Here is a 23,318-nt window from a genome sequence, read left to right on the forward strand (position 1 = left end):
TTGTAGTTGACAGAATCCTTTTTACATTATAGGGCTGCTCTGTTTTATCCCGGCCATTTCAAGAGTATTTTTTTTTCTCAAAAAATTGAATCCTTCTTGGAATAACATGCTCTTTAATATTTCGTAAGGGGTTTCTAATTATCTCACCCAAAAGATGTTTAAAACCTGAAGTTAGGTCTCGACCAAAACCAGACGATATGAAAAAATGTTGGGTTTTTTTTTCAATTCAAATAGCCAATGTGTTCGAAAATAACAATGAGAGACGTAATTTTCTGGGGGAGAGTTATTGTAAGAGGGGTGATTGTTTGGAGCCTAATTTTAATAAGGAGTAATTGTCAAGGGAGGTAATGTTCTGCAGTGATCATACCAAGGAGGTGACAATCTCTTCCCACATCCTTGATATACTAGTTGTTAATATGCCCAATAATGCAGTAGGGCAATTCTGAAATGAGCGTTAACGGTATAACAGTAAAATAGTTACAAAATTGATGAAACAATGCAAAGAAAGCAAATTAAGACAGAGACGAAGTACACAAATAAAGATACAGTGCACTCCCGTTACAACGAACACGGTTATAACGAAATTTCGTTATAACGAAGCAAAACTTCTGGTCCCAAAATTATCGCCATTAAAGTCTATGGTACAAAATTCGCTTATAACGAAGACGGTTATAACAAAATTTTCGTCATCACGAAGTCTTTTCTGAGCGCCACTGACAAAGAAAAACAAAAGAAATGCGCTCCGTTATAACGAAATGCGGATCGCATTCGAAAATGCGTAGCGGAACAAGCATTATTAAAGCGTCTCTGCATGAGCGAACGCATCATTAAATGTTCACTCCGTGTATCACGCACAGTTTCCGAGGGGAACTTGCGTTGTTGTAATAAAATAATTTGAATTCAGATAAGGTTTGTTTCATTGTTCCGAAGTCCTTTAATACAAAACACACAGATTCTGATACAACTAAATGTCCGTTAGTTCGGAAATGAAAGAGGGTTTGTTATTAAGCACATTTTGGCGTTTTTCCAAAGGTTCGTTAATTCGATAATAAAATATGGTCCTTATTCTTATTCTTATACGGTTCGTTAGTCCGAAAATGATAGGAATTCAAAACGTTCGTTAATCGGAACATTACAAAAAGTATCGTTAATCCATGGTGGAAAAAGGAGAGTACACTAACAAAACTTAAGAATTGCAGTCTTTATAATCGTCTTAAGATAAATAAATCTTCGAAATAACTAACCTTTCTCATCTTTTTTTTCATTAACAAAATTTCTTCGGAATAACGAACCTTATTTCATTTTCGGATGAAAAAGCCTTCGGAACAACGGACTTTCTGACTAGTGAACCTTTTTCTTTTTTTTTTTTTTTTGATTTATAAACCTTCAGAATGACGAACCTCATTTCATTTTCAGATCAACGAACCTTCGGAAAATGAACAATATATTATTTTGATCTAGATTATGAACTTTCGGAATGATGATTCTGCGGAAATGCGAACCTTCACATAAACAAACCATCGGAATCCCGGGAATGGCGAAACTTCGGAATAAGGAGTCTTCGGAGTAACGTACTTTAGAAAGAAAAGAACCTTTGGAATAGCGAACTGTAACCAAATCCTACACCGTCATTTTCTACACATGTGTGACAACACAAACAACTTTATGCTCTTTTTAAAATGTAATATTTAAACGAAATTAAAAAGGTATTCTCCCATTTCACATAGCTTTCCAGCGTATGATGAGGATTCAACAAACAAAATTTTTTTATGCGTGGTTTCCTTCTTTTCGTTATACATTGCATATTATATTTGTTCGGTTACAACGAAATTTCGTTAAAACGAAAAAAAAAAACCTGCCGGTCCTGAGCATTTCGTTTTAACGGGAGTGCACTGCACATGAACACACACGAGATAAATCCCTTGTAATGAGAGAAAGAGGAAAGGTGAGTTATGAATGACAGGAATAGACTACCTTCACAGTGGACAGAGAAAAGCGAGAGGGAAGAGGAAGATGATGGGTCAAAACCAGGGCACGTGAGGCATGAGATATAAGCTCCTCAAAATAAAGAAGTGTTACATGGAGTTGTGGTAAACGATAGACAATTGTGGTTAAAAAATATTGCAAAAAGTTTAACTCATTCTGAAGTGTAACATTTCTTCAAAATGTCTTTAGTTCAATGGTAAAGGCATTCAAACTTAAAACTTCTTTTATACTATACTATCAAGAGAAATCCGAAATTTCGGAACAGGAAAAGAAAATACAGATTTAGCGAAAATAGTTTGGTTAAAGGCATTGACATTTACTGGATTACCGGGTAGGATATGAAGGGACAGCTTCGTTTTTTATGAACATAGAGTCAAAATACAGAGGGAGAAATTAAGCTTTTACATAAATTGTCCTAAGTGCAAACGATACAAATCGTAAATCTTTAAGATGTTGTTTTCATAAAATGATGTATCAGTATGGCATCTCCGTGATTCCTGGCAAATAATACAAAGAACTTCGTTTCCTGTAGTAATGATATTCTTTTTATTAAAGGTAAGATGGGGGGGGGCAATGACCCGGGAGGTAGTTACCCAGGGGGTAATTGGCGTGGTGCACTGTCCTGGGGTAATTTTCGTCTTGATAGTTATAGGGGAGGGGGAGTTGTAGGCTTGCTTATCCGGGGTAATCATCCTCGGGAAGTTATCGGAGGGTGTAGTTATCGGGTGGAAGTTATGTGGGGTCTAGTTATCGGAGGAGGGGGTAATTAACCTGGGGATAATTATCCTGGTGGTAATTATCGGGGGGGGGGGGTAGTTATCCGGAGGGTAATTATCCGGGGGGGGGGGTGATTATCCGGGGGGTAATTATCCGGGGGTTAATTATCCGAGGGGTAATTATCCGGGGGGTAGTTATCCGGGGGGTAGTTATCCTGGGGGTAGTTACCCAGGGGGTAGTTCTCCGGGGGGTAGTTACCCAGGGGGTAGTTCTCCGGGGGGTAGTTATCCAGGGGGTAGTTCTCCGGGGGGTAGTTATCCAGGGGGTAGTTATCCGGGTGGTAGTTATCCAGGGGGTAGTTATCCGAGGGGGTAGTTATCCAGGGGTAGTTATCCGAGGGGTAGTTATCCAGGGGGTAGTTTTCCTAAGGGGGAATTGCCCTGGGGGGTGATTGCCCTTGGAGGGTAGTTGTCCGGGGGGTAGTTGTCCTAGGGGGTAATCACCCTGGAGGGTAATTGCCCTTGGAGGGTAGTTGTCCGGGGGGTAGTTGCCCTAGGGGGGAATTGTCCTGGGGGGTAATTATCCGGGTGGTAGTTATCCGGAGGGTGGTTTTCCAGGGGGTACTGTTCCTAGAACCAAATCTTTCCATTCCCGCCACTATGTGCACTAAGTACCTGGTATATGGGCGTAAATTACGCGCAGTGGGTAAGTAGGGGTTCTGCTTGAATCTATGTTTCTTGTATCTTTGAAAAGTCTACTTGCACACATCAATTCGGGTGAATATGATAATATTCGATGCATACATAATAATGATTGTATCTGCACTGTCTATGTGTGTATTATGTTCATGCACCTATACTCTTATATGTGCGTGCATTTCTAATTCTGTATTCTATTTTCATGTGCCATTCAATCTCTCTCTCTCTCTCTCCCTCTCTCTATCTATCTATCAATCTATCTACCTATCTATCTATCTATCTTATATCTATCTATAAATATCTATGTATCTGTCTATAATATATCTATCTATCTATCTATCTATCTATTTATCTATCTATCTATCTATCTATCTATCTATCTATCTATACATACATATATATCTATCTATCTATTTTATACACTTACTGTAGCTGTTCATAAGGTTTCTCCCACTTAAAGATTTAATGAATTACATCGACACTTTAATCTCTGTTTTCTTCCCCTGAACTGTCATATATTCAACGCCATATATACCTTAAGATTGTTTCTATTAGTTTGCATTTGCTTACGTCAAAGACAGTGATCCCTACTTCTGTCTTGTTGCAAACAGTATTATGTGTAAATCAGTACCAGTTATGTTCCAAACTTCAATGTGTTCATTTTGTGTCATGTCTATAAGTAAGAGTGGAAATAAATGTCAATTTAATTCAATCTCACTCATTCTCGCAAACAACTCAATACCTTCTAGTGTGATGACCACACGTGGAATGATTTCTAAGCAGACAAGAAGCCTCGAGACAAACCCTTTAAGGAGCCGTCGGCAAATGTGACCGCTGATAACTTAACTGACGAAAAATTTTCAATACTTTGGTGAAAATCGATTCCAAAGAAAAAAGATGAAAAAAGACAAACAAACAGATATGTAGCTTGATTATTTGTGGTTTGTCCGAAACATTGACTGGATTTCATTTCCTGGGGCAATTCATGTTTTGTTTACCCCATTTTAGATTGCAAAGAATCCAGCCAGGAAAAAAAAAAATGTTCGGTTCTTGATTGTGGTATAAGAAAATGTCTGTGGGGCCATCTTGAAAAACTTTGTCTCTTCGAAGAGGAAAATATTGACAATAGTTGCCTCTATTGAAATAAAAAAATCGAACAATTTGTTAATTTGTTTCACTATGTAGTCATCTTCAACACACCCAAGCACATCTTGTGCATGCATCATGCATAGACCACAACGAACAGAGATAAACCGCTTTGAATTGTATGTTATGTTTCGAGCTCTCGGTTTAATAAAATCCAATATCAATATTCAATTCAATAAATACCTTGCTTTTTCTCACGCACCCTCTATACATCAATATGATTATGATAATGCTTGATTAACACATCTAACAAGATCAAAAAACATTTTGCTGTTTGAAAAAAAAAATCCATCTAACGAGTTACATAAGCTATCAATATTAAAATGAAAATAAAAAGAAAATATCGAAATTAAAACTGAACTATAAAATAATGTAATTTCCTGATGTTTAGCAAACTTGTAAAAACGGAATCATAAAATTCATCAAACAGAAAACAGACAACGTTTGATGATATCGGGAGTCTTACACAGTTTTCTGCGAAGTATACCGCAACGTCTAAAGGCAGGTAGGAAAATCTACCTCCCAAGCAAATATACACAACAAAGGAGAAAATAAGATTATGGACTAAACCAATCCAATCCCCAAGAACATATCAGATAGGGTGATGAGAAGGAACCCTCACACTTCTCTCTGTGACAATAGTTGTTGTTTTTTTCATGTAAAGACACTGGAATGTGATTCGAGCAAACATCAGATGCGAAAATGGTCTGATTTGATGACAAAGATGAGAGAAAAAATAGGTCCAGCAAGACAAAAGTATAAGTCCTTCAATGCGCATGCCATGGAGGAACATATTGGTGTGACGGGAGGGGGATTCTGCTGTAAACCAGGCTTTGGTTCTTGTTGGTTCTGTTTTAGTTTCATTTGAAAGAACGAGATCTGTTGACTAACATCAGGGAATTTAAAGTACAAAATACGAATCAGAAAGGTAAATTTTGCCGTGGCATGGTTTAATAATCTACTTCTTTCTTTATTAACCAATCTTTATCCCATGCTTCACCTTGTTACAAGCTACTTAATTGCCTTCCCTACTTTGCTGGATATTATGTATTGTTGTGAAAAGAGAAACATTTCGGTTTTTGACGCATTATTCAAGTTGCAGTTATGGGATTTTAGTTGCAATTATGGGTTTTAAGAAGATTATCAAAATATCCCTCTTCCACCACAGAGAGCTTACATAGAGATAAATCTGTTCAAATGCCAGTAGCTCGTCAGTTGACAATATTTGTGAATATAACTCTCAAGGAAATTGAACGAAGATTCGGTCAAAATGGTTTTGTGCTGCTGGTGTAAAATATACATGCATATTATGTAAGAAAAGGAACGCGATGAATACATTATAAATTCACATTGAAATGTTGATGCAATGACAATCTTGCATATATTACAATAAGGAGAAATGTAAAGTATACTGCATGAACCCAAAAAAAAATAAAAGACTGTTAAAGTTTACATTGCCACATTCGCCACAAATGACGATATCTATATGAATACATTACTATGGCACTGCTTTACAGATTGCTACCTACAACAAACTCCAGCTACGATCGTGCAATAAGGGCAGATCTCGAGTCTGAAGTCAACTCAGACAACCACTTTCTTGTGCTGACATTATGGAGACAAGGTTCTTATGTCTCTTGTATAATGTAGAGCAGCATTTCAGAGCATGTTAAACAGAAACTACGAGACGTTCAAAAAAAGAAAAGAAAAATAGAATGCAACACGGGCCAGTGAGTTCATTTGCGGTTTCCTCTACCACTAATGATCATACCGAGTTCGTCTGCGCTCAAGACGCCGTCGCCGTCAATGTCGCATGCTTTCAAAATTTTGTCGGCGAGGGCGCTTATCTCCTCATCAGTAGGCATCCTCTTCAAACGATCCTGTGCGTGCATAGGTGCAGAATATTAAAAGTCGTAGGGGTCGTAACGGGGGAAATTTATCGAGGATTCGTTTAATTTCATTCTTTGGCTAACACCGGATATCATGGAAATCAGTGTTTGTTTGTTTTCTTTCCTTTAAAATCAACTGAAGATTACCGTCGGTTTAGAGTGTTGTTTGTTTGGTTTGTTTTTACTGATTTTTTTTTTTAATCGTTGTTGTTTTTGGCAAATAACATAGTGCTCTAACGATACCGGATGATATGACAATAATGTTAAACGTTTAATTGAACAATTGATTATTTTCATTTTTCAGAAAAAAGTACAACTCAATGAAAAAATGAACTGAAATAAAGGACTGAGCTGAAGTTAGAATAAATCTGATGTTAAATGTTAATATTAATATCATCATTATAGAATTACATGGAGAATAAAGCGACGCTCAGATTTATGAAGAGAAGTACATGTACTTTGACTTGATATTAAACTGTAAGAAAAATGAAACACAGTCAGCTATTTCAGCGTGAATTACAAGCATGAAATATAGCAAACCAGTGAAATTTCATGTTTAGTCAGTGACATTTTGCAAATCTCAGAATGGCACATTTGTTTAATCGAGAAAATGTTATTTGTAGGCATATCAAGAAACACGATCATGCCACAATCACCGTTCGAATTCTTTGAATGAAAAGAGTGACACTGAATAAGCGCTGCTTCCGCTGTTAATTACAATGTTTATCGATACAGCACGTTGCATCAGAACAGAAACTCTTGGCCCTAAACACGACAAGAAAATAACAATGAGAACAACAATTTTCCATTTCCGTGGACTTTACCATAAAAAGGGACAATAATTATCTCAATCTGTCACCAGACAACAGGCGAGCTATATAAATAGTGAAAATAAATGAAAGCACTTGAGACATTGTACAATACAATATTCGATGACTTTTTTTGTGAAAGTTTACTCTCTTATCTTGTCGACAATATACACATTACGAAGAAAGCTGCTCAAGAAGTTTTATTTTTATTTTACCAAATAGGTTGTAAAATTACTGATGAGTGAAGTAATGGTTTAGCTTAATCTTTCCGATCCGTTTTGAATGATTTTCATTACTTCTCGCGATGAAAATTTACTACGTGCAGAAAGTCGCTTTGAAGTATTGAATTTGATATCTAAATAAAAACAAAAAACTAACTGTATTTGACACGAAACGTTTTAGTCAGCGTTCAAATGCAGTCGGGTCAATGCATAGTTTTCCAAATGTCTTCTTATCATAAGCTAATTTGAAATCACTTTCATAACAAAACCTGATTGGTTAGTAATCACCATAATATATAAAAGTCTAATGTAATAAATTTGAACAAACTACAGATTACTTTGTTTCTGGTTTGACAATTGCACGTATAGTGACGTGTCACTTGAAACTCTTAATCTAGACAATACAATCTACAGATTGGTATAATCTTTGTTGAGTTGAATTAATTCATAATTGTGATATGTAGGATTCGACAAGTGCAATACAATGTTAGGTTAGAGAGATACAGTTAATTATATGATAAATGCAATATAAATATTTGTACATGTGCTAGTAAAGTGATACATTTTTCAGTAATTCTACTATACATATTGGTTATGATAGAGTTCAATAATATGCAAGTTAATGTGAGTGCTAAAACCAGACCCAAAATTAACACGTCATATGCTATGCACATTTATTATACAAAGCAAAGACATGCATGCCAACAGCTTGTGCGCACGCGCGGGAACATTGCCACACGCGCAGAGCGCGGAAAACAATACTTCGTGACTCGCGCGCGCACAATCTAAAATATCATCGAGGGTATCATGTGACTGGGTCATGTGATAGTGTAGCTATGAATATCATCATTCTTGCGGTTCCTGGTCGTTATCACTGGGTTTGAAGAACATCTCGAGTTCGGATTTCTGGATGACCCCATCCTTGTTCTGATCACAGACTTTCATCAGTGAATTACAGCACTTCTCCAAGTCACTCATATTCACTTCCTGTGTTTGGTATGGAGGTATTAAAGGTTAAAAGTAACAATCACAAATGTAAGTAAGGAACAGTAGACCCAAACAGTGTTAGATGTATACACACTCACGAAACATCTTTAACATGCACGCTAGGTTGCATAATACAGTCAGTCGGACTTACAGTAACAAGATCAATGTTATGACAATTCAGTTTCACTGCAAATCAACTCATTTCAACATTTTGGATATCCCAAGAGAAAATACAAAATATGCTCAGGCCCTAGATGAATACTACACTGTCTTATGAATCATCCTCACCCTGTTTTACCGTCATAATGACATAACCAGTGTGAGGACATCATAATATGATTTATGTTCCACTGTTTTTTAGATATCCTTAAGGTGTGTGCGTTGTTGTTTTTTTTTTTTTGAATTATGATAACTGGGCGAATACATGCAATGAGTCAGCATACATGGTTATTTTCGCTCATTTTTCGTGTGTCAAATAGACTGAGAATAACACTGTCTATGGTTAAAAAAAAACACAAATCTAAAATTACGTCAACTCTGAAAATTATCAATGTACAGAATTAATGTCTTTTGATAGAAGGAAATGATAACAATAATGGCCAAGAATAAAAATGATGCATTCGTGGTCTGTCGACAAGAAAGTTTTCTTCATGGGCACCCGGAAAGAATTGTGGAAGATTAACCCTAAAAAAGATGGAGTAAAAATGTCGTAGGGGTGGAATTGGCCAAACATTTGTGTTGAACGTAAAGCGATTTACTTGTGTAAGATTGAATGATGAAAAATTGAAATTTGAAAACTTCGTTTCGTTACTACAACATCGCTGTTACCCCCCGCCCCCACACGAGAAATGAGAGGTGGCGCCCTAGCAAGTCACCCGTCCTCGTATTACAGTATGTTCCTTGTAATGTTAATGTCAATGTTATTAATGTTACTGTTACTGTTAGGAATGTTAATCGATATTCATGTGTACATATGTCAGTATTGCATGCGTACAAAATGATATGTAGCCATTTGCAAAGGCAGCTCACCATTGGGCTCGCATACAGCGAGCAGTGGACTCACACGCACACAGCAATCGGCTCGCTACTCTCGCATTGCTCTTTGTGTGCGTATGCTGTTATAGCGAGCTGCCTTTGCAAAAGGCCAACAAATATGACACTCCGAGAAGAGAAATTGATAAAGAGTTGTTAATGTAATAGTTCGATCACCTCTTGCCCTTCATGTTCGCACATGTCCTTGAGAAATCCTTGAAGCTCGTCACCTTCGATTGTACCATTGTTGTCCTGCAAAACAACATTGGAGAAGTAGATGGGCATGATGCGTCACTGAAAGTTTGTTTCTTTGTTGTTGTTTTTTAAAGAAAGATAGGTAGATCATAGAAAAACTGACAGATTCGTCATTCAGTAGACATGACTATACATTGCTAAGTAAATCTTGTCTTAGTTACGGTATGACCTCAATTATGCACGAAGTATAAACACAGACACACACACACGACACTACATCTAATCTATCGATCTACCTATATATCCAAACATTTTTGGTCAATAAAGCATGAGCTTATTCGACTCAAATTTTCGGCGTCTGTACGTCTTCTTCACAAGTCTTGTCAAAGACTCTGGATTGGCCTAAAATGCATTACCAGTTTGTTTCTTCATATCTATCTATATCTATATTACATATCTATATCTATATCTATATCTATGTATATATATATATATATATATATATATATATATATATATATATATATATATATATATTCATTTGTTTATTTATTCATATATACATGTATACATCACTGACATTAAAATGGCAATCGATTTTCTGTGACATGGCATTTTTAGCAAGCTGTTTCGACGTCACCAATGACACAAACCTAATGATATGAACACAAAAGGACAGCTCACCTTGTCGTAGTAGCTGAAAATGCGCTCGAATTCTGCCCGAGTGATAGTCCTGTGGCCCTGAATAGATAAATGGAAGACATGACATAATCATAAATGTTGGTCCTTATTGATACACAGAGCTCATTTGTAGACGGGTGCAAGATGAAGTCAAAATGCATATTGTGCTTGGTAATTTGTAATTTAGTACGTAAATGTATACGAGGCAGGACAGATAAAGCCTTGTAAGTTATGATGAGAATGGTGTATTACAAACACTCTGAACTACTACTTCCGTCTACGGTAAACCAAAATATACCAACACAATTGATCTTCATAATATATAGGATAAGACACACGTTACACATAACGTGAGCAGTAGATTCTGATGGCAAAGCAATTTTGTGACATTAATTATTTATCACTGCTGCGTAGAGTGACGCAGTCCCGTTGATAGGTCTGAATAATGCAAACCAAAGCAATATAAGCAAACAGCACCATTCCTATAGTTGCTTCAGAAATTACGTATCAAAATTTCCACCTATATTGTCCATGAAACTGTGAAGTGTGCAATGTGATATACTTTTTGGAAACCAACAGAACAAAACGCTTCGGGCTGAAGTACATCTACTTTCTTACATAATAATTTTGATCACCATAAGGGATTATGCAATCGGTCAAAGCGAGAGCCGTCGTATAGGGATCGTGGAATACTGGCTCATATTGATATTTAATGGAGATTATAAAGCAACTCATGGCAGATTGGAATCGTTTTAAAAAACATAACTCGAATCTTTCTTGACATCGCATCATGACGTCGACACAAATTGATTTCGCCTAATAGTCGCAGCTGGGAAGTGCATAACGGCAGATGTGCGTGCGTGACATGCGCATGCTTTCTAAATCTGCAACAGGTTCCCCATGGGAACAAAACTTTGCTTATACAAGGAAAGAAAGATCATTAGAATCAAAGGGATAAGCAGATAAATGCATGGAAGCAAGGGGAACATGCAACCTGAAACGGAAGAACAAAAGATAAAATGGCACGGACATGCATATTACTCGGTGAGATCTTGAGGGTGAAAAGGAACAGGCGAAGGCTGCGTGGTGCGCGACTGACGTATGCTTCCTGGAGATTGGCTACACGCTGGGGAGGGGCGGAGTACATCGTTTGCATGCACTATATCGAGCGAGGAAATGTATACTACACAGCAATCAAAACCTAAACACACACAGTATAAGAGAATGACATGCTTCTATACTCTATAAGGAAAACAAACGAGAGAAAGCATATAAGTCATAGAAAAAAAAGACAAAACACACTTGCTTTTTTTATCATTACATGCACTTTCTGACGAAAAGTCTTCACTGAGAAAAAAAAATACTAGTCAATCAACATGACCTTGCAGACCTCTTGATTAAAACAATTTCAATGTTCAATTAAATGAGGAACGCTAACTTTTATCTTAGGATATCTACGTCACATTAATTTAAGATTTTGACGCATGTTTCTGTTGACGATTTAATAGCGAAACCATTACAGAGAACTCAACGAACCAACTTTTTCGCCTTCTCACGTTCACATTCCGCACACTCAATTTGAACCTTTTTGTCACAAATGAGATATACGTAATTTAAAAGACTCCAAAGTCACGGTGTACGGAATGGTCCTATTTGATGAACCGATAAAAAAGAAAGAATGAAGGAAAACATCTCTGCGAGCAAATCACAAATTTTGTGAGGTCTCTTATCCCCTCACTGACAGCGGACAGATCATCATGGTCATTTGAGAAAGTGAAAGCCCTGAAAAATCCTTCAACCTTCAAAATAAACCAAATAAAACATAAAATATAACTGGACGGAAAATAGAAGCAAGCACTTCGAAACGTGGGCAGATTAAAAGCAAATGCACCCGTTTATTTTTTGGTTTCTTGAATGAATAACTTGCTGATAAGACGTCCTACTTACTTTCTTTCTTGGCCATAGCGATCCCTGGTTTGTTAGTTGATAGACGCGATAAAACAAAACAACGTGCAGATATAAATATACATTTGGCGGATATATCAGTAAACAAATCATTTCAACAGATCTTAGAAGTGAGGAACAATTGTTCTTTGAAGTTTACTTTTTGTCAAGTGGTTTGGGTTAGGGTTTTATGACCATGTAATATCTCAATAATTTTTTTAAAGATTAGAAAATATAAAATTGCTTGGATAAGAGAAGATGTTTGGTATCAAACAATTTCAAGTTCATTGCAGGATTATCCAAGATAATTGGATCAGAGAACAACTCCTCACTTGAAATCAAATGAAAAACTATAGTGTACTCTTCAAAATAATTGTCCACTGGCGATACAGATAATTACATGCAGCGCTTGAGATTTCTTTCCAAAAGTTACCGATATTCCTTTCCAAGTAGCGTCTGGCTTTCCGGTGATTATCTTGGTGAAAGAAATCATTTTGTGTGTGTGTCATAAAAGAAACAGCTTATTCGATTCACAAATACTTGAGATTCTTGAAAGTGGCGTTTCATTTAAAAAATAAATGTATAAAATCAGCATCCAGTGTTACAGTGGACGATTACTTATCAAAAACCAACGCACTATCTGGATGTTTTTGCTATTTGCAACGGAGCAAAGACTCTCGTTGCAAAACCTTGAGTGTTGTGTATGGATTAATGAAACGAACAATGAGTTCAGGGACAGATTTTTTAACTAAAAATTCTTACTATAGGCCTACATAGTCTGACTGCGGAAAGAAAGATCAAAGAGAACGATTACACAAAAAGAGTTCATGACTGCAGGAGCGGTTGAACAAATAAAATGAATTGAATTTGGACATCCGCTGAAATTTCGATTCTGCACCTGAAAGAAAAAAGGATAAGAAAGAAACCAGCTCTCTCAGCGGAATACAATGATTTTGGAAATAGAATCTGATTTGAGTTAACTTGAAATTTAAGGGCAAAAACGGTACGGATTGTTCAATTCATATACTATCGGGTTCGGTCCCGCGTGAAGGCTAAAACTATTTCGAGATTAGATTAGATCATGAACAAGTCCGATTCTGGAGTTGATGTTGGAAGCCGTTGACTCTGAAAATACAGCAGGGTCCGCAGAACGATCATAGTGACTGTGTGTGTAAGTGTGTGAGTGTGTATGGGTGGGGGGGGGGGGGTAATGATCGTGGTTGGGTCAATGGTGGTCCTTGTTTTTCTTTCTTTCTTTCTTTCTTTTTTGAAGAGCCAAAATCATGTGTCTGTACGTACACTCCCCATCAGTGGTTCCACTGTCCCTATACGGGGATGAGAGTTATTGCAAATGGAAATTGCAAATTGAGTTACACATACTGTAAGAGTAATCAGTCAATGGCACACATCAGAAAATTTCACTTTATAGGGAACTTTCTAATGTGCGAACAAAGACTGATGATGAATATTGTAAGTGAGAGAGAGAGAGAGAGAGAGAGAGAGAGAGGGAGGGAGAGGGAGAGATGAGGGTGGACTTCATTCGGCACTGAAGATGAACATTAGTTAATTACAAGATGTGTACGTACTAATTAGATATTGAGATTAATTGAAATACATGATTCATGGAAGCCGCGGGAGTAGCCACAGGCTCCCTCACTGAAAGCATCACGCCGAGTGCTAGTCTTGCAAACTACACATTATTCTTTGATGCTCTGTCAGATCACTGTGCTCGACCTCGTCTCCGAGAAGGGGAGGACGTCGCCACCTGCCCCCGTTTCTCAGCCAGCGAGGGTCTAAACGAACAGGATAGGCAGATCGTATATGAGGACAGCACGACATCTATTCCTCCAAATACACGGCAACAGACGAGAAGGACTTAGTGTTCTACCGGAGTAATAACGATCATGTTGGGAAAGCTTGACCAGTGATGTCACAGGAAGAAAGCATTCGTGGCACTGCCAAGGTCAACACTTGACCGTTTATAGAAACCGGAGTAGAAACAATGATGTGGGGAAAGCTTGACCAGTGACGTCACAGGAAGAAAGCATTCGTGGCACTGCCAAGGTCAACACTTGACCGTTTATAGAAACATTTCAGAATGAAGATACTAATGCTTGATCCTTTCGATCTGGACAAGGTTAATCGTTTAATCTAGCACTTATGGAAATGAGATTCTCCTTATGGGATCGACAGTTACACGAGTATTGCTATTGACTGGATACCTCCACATTATATATAGCAAAATGATCTTTTGATACCGTCTCGAAGAATTTGTTTGAAATTTCATTGACACTCCATACATTACTGGAACTTCTTTTTTATGATGTTCTGTCGAAAAAAAGATCAAACAAGCATTAAAGCGAAACAGATTGAATCCCATAGAAGTCAAAAAGCCCAGATGCTTCAGGTGATGAAGTGTAACCAATCGGAAGAAAATGATATAAACTGGAACACCTTATTTGATGGGGAATAGAAGATGGTCACATCAGGAAAGTCATACGGTCATGGAGATAAACCAACATGCGGCGGTGAACATGGAGCTTGAAGAGTTTAAACCACAAATTGCATGGCATGTTTTCCAATCTCTAGTTATATATGATATAAATTAGATGAAATGATGAAATATGAACTTACTCGTCCCACATCTAACAGGGAAAAAAAAATAATTTTAAACTGTTATGCTTGAGGTATTTGCGAACTCTGAATGGGGTATTATGTTGTTAAGTATCAGCCAAACATGTGTAAAATAATCACATTTTTGCAAGGATTGCGTATGACGCAGGTTTATAATATCTTGTTGGGAGACATCTTTCCGCAGCTCTGATTCTACATGTATAGAAAAAAATGACAATAAAAAGTGATATTATTTCGTGTACTGCGCATCACCAGGAACCTGGGGACTGCAAGGTTTAAAGCAAGCGTAAATATTGAAAACTTTCTTTTCACCACATTGATCAGGGATTCATTTCATATTGGCAACATGAAATGATGGCAAGTGATTTTTTACATTCACAATGTTGGAATCTGTATGTAATTTTTTCAATGTGTCGAAAACATACCAATGATAATTTTCTCTTCATGTATACCATGATGTCCATGTTATGCGAGTCCACTTTTAATGTAATCAGATAGAAGATGTTGCTGCCATGTTCGTCCCCTTGCCACGAGCTACATCCAGGCTCTATAGCTTTTTGTCACGTAGCGCTTAGAGACATTTTATGTGATAATGCGCTAAATAAATATTGTGAATTATTATTACTATTAGTTTTATAGCCATCATAACTTTGACACTGACATTTTCAGCTCAGTTGAAACTGAGATATTCACGCATCTTAGACTTAAAAAAAGTGACGGCTTGAAAAAAAAATACACTGTTTGCTCGCAATACTGTACCTCGAACTGCTTCAAGAAGTTTTCCTTGGTTGGGAGCAATCTAGGTAAGACAGAAAAAAGCAGATGGAAGGGTATAGAATTAAAAAGAATATACATTTGAAATGTCTTACTTTAGGTAGTGATCAGATAGTTATATTAATATATGTATGAAATCAATACACATACTATATTTATGTGCACCGCAAGGATATCGTTATACTATACTCTGAAAGTCTTGCTAGATTACGTAATTTTAGGAGTATTTTTTTTATCGTGGAATAATTTCCTATATAGAATATCAAATGATCCAACATGACTGTGTATGCCAAATGTTACTGAAAACAGGTGTCCCGGAGCTCTAGATCCGGTGAATAATTCAAATGGACCACGAGTCTTCGCATTTCCCACTGCACCCTCCTTTACTTAATTTGTTCCGACAGTCATGACACTGGGCTGTACATAGGAAGAACATTCTAAACTACCTATAACATTCCTCGCGAGAAGCAACGTGTTTGTGTTAGACTTGCTCAATATAATATTTCCATAGATCTTCGACATGTACATCCTATACTATAATACTCGAAGTTGTTGTTGTTGTCGCGGCCTTATGTATTTCCTGTTTTATTTCGGCGTTGCTGGTTTCTCTATCTCCTCCCGAGCCGTCGGCTCCGGGCAGTTGCGACCGGTGCCGTCGGCCGCAGGAGAGTATCCTGCATCGAATGGCGCGGGTTTCGTCCCCTCTCCGCCTCCGTGTCGACGTCGAGGACGAAAAAGAAAAATTAATTAGCTACATGCATAATGCATTTTTGTGCGTGACGAAAGAGCCGAGCGTTTCAATATTCACGGAACCTGCGCTGGCCTCCTGCTTTCTCGATCTTCCATCTTTTAGCTTGCAGAGACACTGGGGGATACTAAAGATGATGGTGCAGCGAAATCTCTGACATCTTCCGACGGACGCGCACGCACACACACAATGTACCTCGCAGAACTCTATACACACTCTACACTGTGTGTATATAGTTCTGTGATGTACCAGGGAGGTGGAACCACCTCCCTGGATGTACCTTTGCCTCCGCCTGTTACGTGTACTGAATGTATTGACGATGGTTACACGAATCTGTGTGTGCGTGATATGGACTACAAGGGCATTTACGTACAGTTCGCCATTATTGGCGTCCCCAAATGAAAACAACGAACGTTGGTTATGTAATTGTATTTTGCACAACTGCAGAATACTATATGCAGCTCAGGTACGTCATTTAGTTTGCTCGCCGTTTGCTCTCAAGTCCGGTGTCGTTGTACGCAGACTGTTTAGGACGCGGCTAAATATATTTGCCGATCGTACCCTTACATATCAGATTACACGCGCAGCTGTGTCCATTCGTTTAATGCAGAGCTGCTGTAATCATACATATTCATAAGATGAGCGGACGTAGAGGAAAACCTCGCTTTGCCGACCGCCTATTTTTAAAATTGCAAGTGGAAATAGAATGTGTGGTTCTATGGTCTATCAAACCAAGTTTTGGTGACAAAAAAAGAGGGAGCAAATGAAGACGAATGCAGTGATGTATATATTCTTCTTTCTTCCATAACATGGGAAAAATATTAAAGAAAAAAAATACGAGGTCGTGAGAACCTACTCCCACGGGTGCTTATTAAACCTGATGACTATGATCTCCCCCTCCCCAAATAATAACAATGATAATAATAATAATAATAATAATAATAATAATAATGATAAGGATAATGATAATAATGATATAATAATAACAATAATAGGAGCAATAATTGTAGGCCAAATATTAATTATGATAATGTACAATCTGAAGCAGATGTAGTTCTATATTGATATGATATATCAAGCCAAGTTTTGGTGATTAAAAACAAAAAGGAGGGAGCAAAATTATGAAGACGAAAATATCTTATTTTTCTCTCATAACGTGGGGAAAAGAAACATGAAAAAAAAACACAAAACAAACCGAGGCCTTGAGACCAGCCGTGGATTCCCGCGGGTGCCCGCGTGGATGCAAGAGCAGGGGGTAATCAAAGTCATACAGAGACTCCTACCCCAAACACTTTCTGATCTGGCGATTCTCCCGCCTGAAACCCCTAGCAAACGGGAGACCCAAGTTTATGTGTGCGAAGCGCGAAGTTCCTAGGGTTATAGATGCTCTCTGGTGCTATCTAAGGCTTATTTTTGCAACATACGATAGCAATAAGTAAGAAATCCTCTCAAACGGGAGACATTGAGCCAGGGCGGGAGAAATTAAATCTCAAACGGGAGGACGGGAGATTTTGCAAAAATGGGTTTTCGGCGGGAGATCTCCCGTCGAAAACGGGAGAGTTGGAGTCTCTGGTCATAGTGTTAATATCTTCCCGTTTCGACGGGAACAACCTGTGGGCAGAACTTTCGGTGAATCTCATTTGCGTTTTTGGTAATTTTTCCCTGAATGTTTTTGTTTTTTGCCCTGCGGAGGTGGAAATGTGTGTGTGCGTGAGGGGGGGGGGAGGGATGAGGGGCAACAAGACAACTGTTGGACTTCAACGGGTGCAAATAACCCCTCGAAACTCAAGTTCTATAATAAAAGCAAGTAGTGGCGGGAATGATCCCTACCAATGGACCGGATCGCCTGGCATATACTACAAAAATGTATTATAAAATTTCTGGGAAGGGTGGTCATTTAGAAAACAGCACAATTAACGAAAGAATGAGAAGACTTTTCTTTTTATTTCTTCAATAAAAATGTGCAAAATCGTATTATGAGAAAAAAAATAAAACCCCTCAGACCCGTGGATTTCCACGGGTGCTGCTAGTTATCATATAATCGTTTTAGAGAAAATTCTGTGGATGAATAAAAAAGATCATCTTTTATGTTGGACCCTATAAGCCTATCTATCTGAAATTTGATCTTCCTATGTACAGTGTATAGTTCAAATGTATATTCATTCAGCCACTACATCTTTGTATCATGCTATAGATATATATCTATATATTCAAGCATACGATTTTATGTTTCTAATACAGATTTCACACTGAATTATCATCAAGATCGGTCTTACGGATGTTGTTCTTACTTTGCCATCTCTGTCAGTTCAAGTTTTCCATCATTGTTGGCGTCAAACAGCTTGAGCTAAGCAAAGGAAGGAGAAGAGAAAAGTACATCACTTGATAGGAAATACAATATACATAATTTCTCTGTACACTTATACTACTGTATAGTTTACAATTGTCAGACTAAATTATATCACCTAATTATGCAATGATACATCCAATACTGTGTGACCATATATATATATATATATATATATATATATATATGTTGTATATTTTAATTTGTTTGTGTATAAATGTATCTTTGGTAAATTTGTTTGTGAGTACGTAACTGTAACTGAGTGTGTTTTTTTTTTACAATGTATGATGTATTTACATGTTTTTCTGTATTGTCCTTTGTCTTTGCCTTGTGCCTCCTGTTCAATCCAGGAGACAACCTAGGCCTTTCATGTTACATTGTTTATTGATATAATAAAGAATGCTGAACAACAATTATATATATATATATATATATATATATATATATATATATATATAATATATTTACAGTACGTATTCTTGAGTCCAGATTTTGTATAACGTGTATATACGCATATTCGCACATCAACGTAAATAGGCCTATAAAAGATACGCATGTCACGCTGATACACATTTTTATATACATTAAAGTATATCATATTCACATACCATTGTATAGATATTATATCATACAAGTGCATAATATTCATATAAGGAGGGGAAAGGGAAGAGAGCAATGATATGCACATAAAATCAAACGTGAACTTTTAAAAAAAGATCATTTAAGATAGTAAAATGTTTATATTTATGTGTAAAAATTCCTTTAAGCAACTCCTTAAAACATATCTGTTTAATTCTCAATTGTGAATGAAGTATGATTGTTATAATTTGAGTTGTTTTGTGCACATTACCGCATATTTTGTATATGTTGGGTTTTTTCTTATGTTCTGAGATCAAATTCGTTATGTATAGTAAAGCATTTTGTTGTGTTTGTATTTCATTTGCTCTAATAAGTTATCGTATTTGATTATTGTATGGTTGTATTATGTACTGGTCAGGCTGGCTATGTAAGAGCGTCATGAGCATCATTCTTGATGGACTTCAGCGCATTATAAGAGGCAACTATTGTTATTATCATTATTATTATTATTATTATTATTATTATTATTATTATTATTATTATTATCATTACTATTATTATAATTATTATTATCATTAATATTATTATTATTATTATTATCATTATTACTATTATTATTATTATTATTATTATTATTATTATTATTATCATTATTATTAAAACGTTTGATGACAAGGCGATGATAATGCCATACGTTGATACTCACTATCGTTTGGGTGTACTCCTCTAGTTTCTCTGGTGTGACCATGTTCTCGGCTGGGATATCCCCCGACTCTTTGCCTTGAATTATTAAGGTCTTGATGAAGTTCTGTGGAGACAACACGCAGCGAAACAACGTTTTCACAATACGGATATCGCTGAAGTGGTGGAAAGTTGCATGTTAAGGTCACGCAAAGCTAAAAGAAAAAAAAGATAATAAAACTAGCAGATTTGATAATGATTATCGTTGGTCAATACTTCCTACATATATAATCGCAAGGTGTCAGTTCGGGATTACTTTGGTTGATTACCTCTAGCGTTTTAGTTAATTCGAACATATTTCCTCAACGTAATTAGTTATTAACATCTCCTACTTCAACTATAGCACAATGATTAGTTAGTCGTTTTCACTGTTCTTATCACGATCATTATCATTATCATCATTGTTATTTGTTATTATGGCGACATGAATCTTACCAGCTTCAAGTATAGTAATTTTCTATCCAAATTGATTTTGTACATGCGATGATGGTTGTTAATAGACAACAGGGTTTGATCAAACTGAGGTAATCTTCATTAGGAATGACCATGATTGGTTAAACTATACTACTGTTCAATAATTTTCAGCTGATCACGTCAATAAATCTTTAAGAAGTATAATGCTTTGAGCAATTATTTAATGAGAATGCATACTGGCATATACATTTCTGAAATCAGTCGTGTAAGTGACAACATACAACATAGAGTAACAACCTCCTTGGAGCAGCATAGAGTGACAACATACATCAATGAAGTTTCGAAAACACGAAATTGTGTAGATTTGATATGATTAAGGGGATTTCATGACATCTGCGAAAGGAAAAACAAACAATTTGTGTCTTTATCATCGTGGAAGCTGCCTGACCCGTAAGTAGAACTGAACTCGTTATTATCAACAGCGCCAGCATAAGACATACGTAATATATACGCAATGATTCGACAAAAAAAAAAGAAGAAGAAATTCTGGGCAAGCAAGCGCGAAGAGCCACAAGCGCGAGGGCATTGAGTATTCCGATGTAGGCCTACTGTGATTCATATTTCAGATTATTATCACATTATCTTCTTCTTTACCATATTTCAACATGATTACATTGTCATAGCACGATGTCTTTTCTGGTTTGTTATCTGCTATCAAATCTCGATGTCTCCGTATCATGGTTCATGACAATCTCGCACAGAGTCTCCCAGGGATGCCAACCACAGTGAGTGGCACGTTGACGTTACTCGTCGTCCCTTTGATTAACGGAGTGATACTTCACGCTGCTTACGGCGCTATCGCTAGATTGTCATCGTTTACGGTACAGGACTCTTGTGTTTAGATTCCACGTGTCGAGTGGCAGTCTACCCCTTGTGCCCTCGGGAACTTTTCATCAAATAAATCAGGTAATTGTAATCGAACGCGCGATCTCATGCATCGTGCGCTCGCAAATCCCCGAATACTTACTACCTGTCCCGCAATGTACGGGATGAGACTTGATTAAAGAATTGTATATAAAACATAGACATAAGCTTATACATAGTGTACTGAGAAAAAAAAAAATCGTTTCGTATGTTTCCTGCATCACTATAGGATACGCCACCTGAATTATTTGCAATAACAATATCTTGATTTTACGAGAAAAAAAAAATGTGCGCATATCAGGCAACACAAGATCAAACAGTGCCCTGACTTCTAAACTTAGATCAATGCAAATGATCGATATCATTTTTTTAAAAGCAGAAACGCACTTTTGACTGTTGGCTTATCATTATAATAGTCAATAGTTATAGGAAAAAACACGTTGGTAATGCATTCAATGGAAAGCATTGAAATGGATGCCTATATAAGTGTCAGTTAACGGACCAGTTTGGTCACCTGGTCTCTTTACAAGCAAGTTTATTCTTTGATTGTTCATGAATCGATTGAATTCCATTAAATTGTTACGTCGGGCAAGCTTATGCATTATGCCGCTTTGAGATAGAGTGAAAAGCCCAACCACCTGATAAAAAAAGAAAGGTTATTCAAACCAAATGTGAACATGAGCTAATTGTGAACTAGCTAACGCAAAGAAAGGGATACACAACCCTCTCTTTCACTTTTTCTTCTTCGACTCTCGAAGCAAATGTCTTCAAGCGCGTTAATTTTATTTGCAATACAGGCTGCAAGCACATCAAGCCTCCCAGTAACTGTAGCCGGTCTGTTTGCTCGAGATATCGCTTCAGGGTTTTTTTTTTTTTTTTACGCATTTATGTTGAAAACAAAACATCTTCATTTCCAGCCATCTCATGATATTCTGTATCATATTTGAATTATGTATGCATGTATGATGATGATACAGGACCTAATAAATCAAACCATATCTAATTAAATCACATCAAATAGCTTGAAGGTAGGACAGCATGTTAGCAATTTAGATTTCATTTGCTCTTTAATGTATTTTGTAATTGTATTTAAGTATAATGTTAACTTAAAGGTATCACTTTCAGCGCCGGTACTATTAGCAAAACTGCATGTTTTCACAAACCAAATACTCATTCTCCTTCACCTCGTTGGTTTTATTCATAAGCACTTGCGCTTTCAAGAGCTATCTGACCAAGAAATCATAAAACAAATAATGGCCATTATAAGGAGTGTTGTCTCTTTGTTGTTCAGGGCTGCGTTTTGCAAACTTCCGTCGAATTGAAATGCATTCATGTCTCCTCAAACATCTATGAATATTGTCGTCTAGGAGGATAATGGTGAAAATCCCCGCCTCAAGTTGACTATAAGAGAAACATGATCTCACCGGAGATGGAGCAGAGATGACCTAAATAACAGAACATTCAGTATTCGTTTCATTAACCGCACTATTCATTTCTGGATGCATTATCAAGATGTTACCAATTTCCTTGGGCCGCATAAGTCGATCGCCTGCAATGTGGAGCTATAGCTGCACCGCTTACCACCTCTACACGAACAAAACAATATTAATGGTGCCTCTTTACCATAACCTTTCCATGGCGATTGTTCGACCATTTTGAAGTCATGAGAGCTTTTCCTGCCTTGGCAATCAACCGATCAGAGACTGTCGCTCTGAGAATACTGTACAAAAACTGCACAATTATCAAGGCACGTGTTATAACGACTTGGGCTTTCGCACGTCAAGGCACACATTAAAATGCTGGCCCCGTAATGTCCTTTCCCAAATTCCCTGTTGAGCTATTGTCACGCTGA

General features: G+C 37.1%; 1 protein-coding gene across 2 annotated transcripts in view; it reads right to left on the bottom strand.

Annotated features, from left to right (window-relative positions):
* Positions 1–7,070: 7,070 nt before the first annotated feature.
* The window catches only part of LOC139711836 (calbindin-32-like), a 159,704-nt gene continuing 143,456 nt past the window's right edge, over positions 7,071–23,318 (bottom strand). Inside the window, exons 6-12 of one of the 2 annotated variants that reach the window (XM_071623687.1) lie at positions 20,094–20,195; positions 18,753–18,808; positions 15,699–15,738; positions 12,309–12,332; positions 10,365–10,421; positions 9,663–9,737; positions 7,071–8,453 (exon numbers count right to left, since the gene is read on the bottom strand). In XM_071623687.1, the coding sequence (XP_071479788.1) occupies positions 8,313–8,453; positions 9,663–9,737; positions 10,365–10,421; positions 12,309–12,332; positions 15,699–15,738; positions 18,753–18,808; positions 20,094–20,195 (495 nt within the window). In that variant the 3' untranslated portion in view covers positions 7,071–8,312. Of the gene's footprint in view, positions 8,454–9,662; positions 9,738–10,364; positions 10,422–12,308; positions 12,333–12,738; positions 12,781–15,698; positions 15,739–18,752; positions 18,809–20,093; positions 20,196–23,318 lie in introns of both variants that reach the window. The other variant, XM_071623686.1, reaches the window with a different exon arrangement.

Source organism: Diadema antillarum, unplaced genomic scaffold (genome assembly GCF_040938485.1).
Source record: "Diadema antillarum isolate AM-2024a unplaced genomic scaffold, OU_Dant_1.0 seq00001710_RagTag, whole genome shotgun sequence".
NCBI classification, from domain to species: Eukaryota; Metazoa; Echinodermata; class Echinoidea; order Diadematoida; family Diadematidae; genus Diadema; species Diadema antillarum.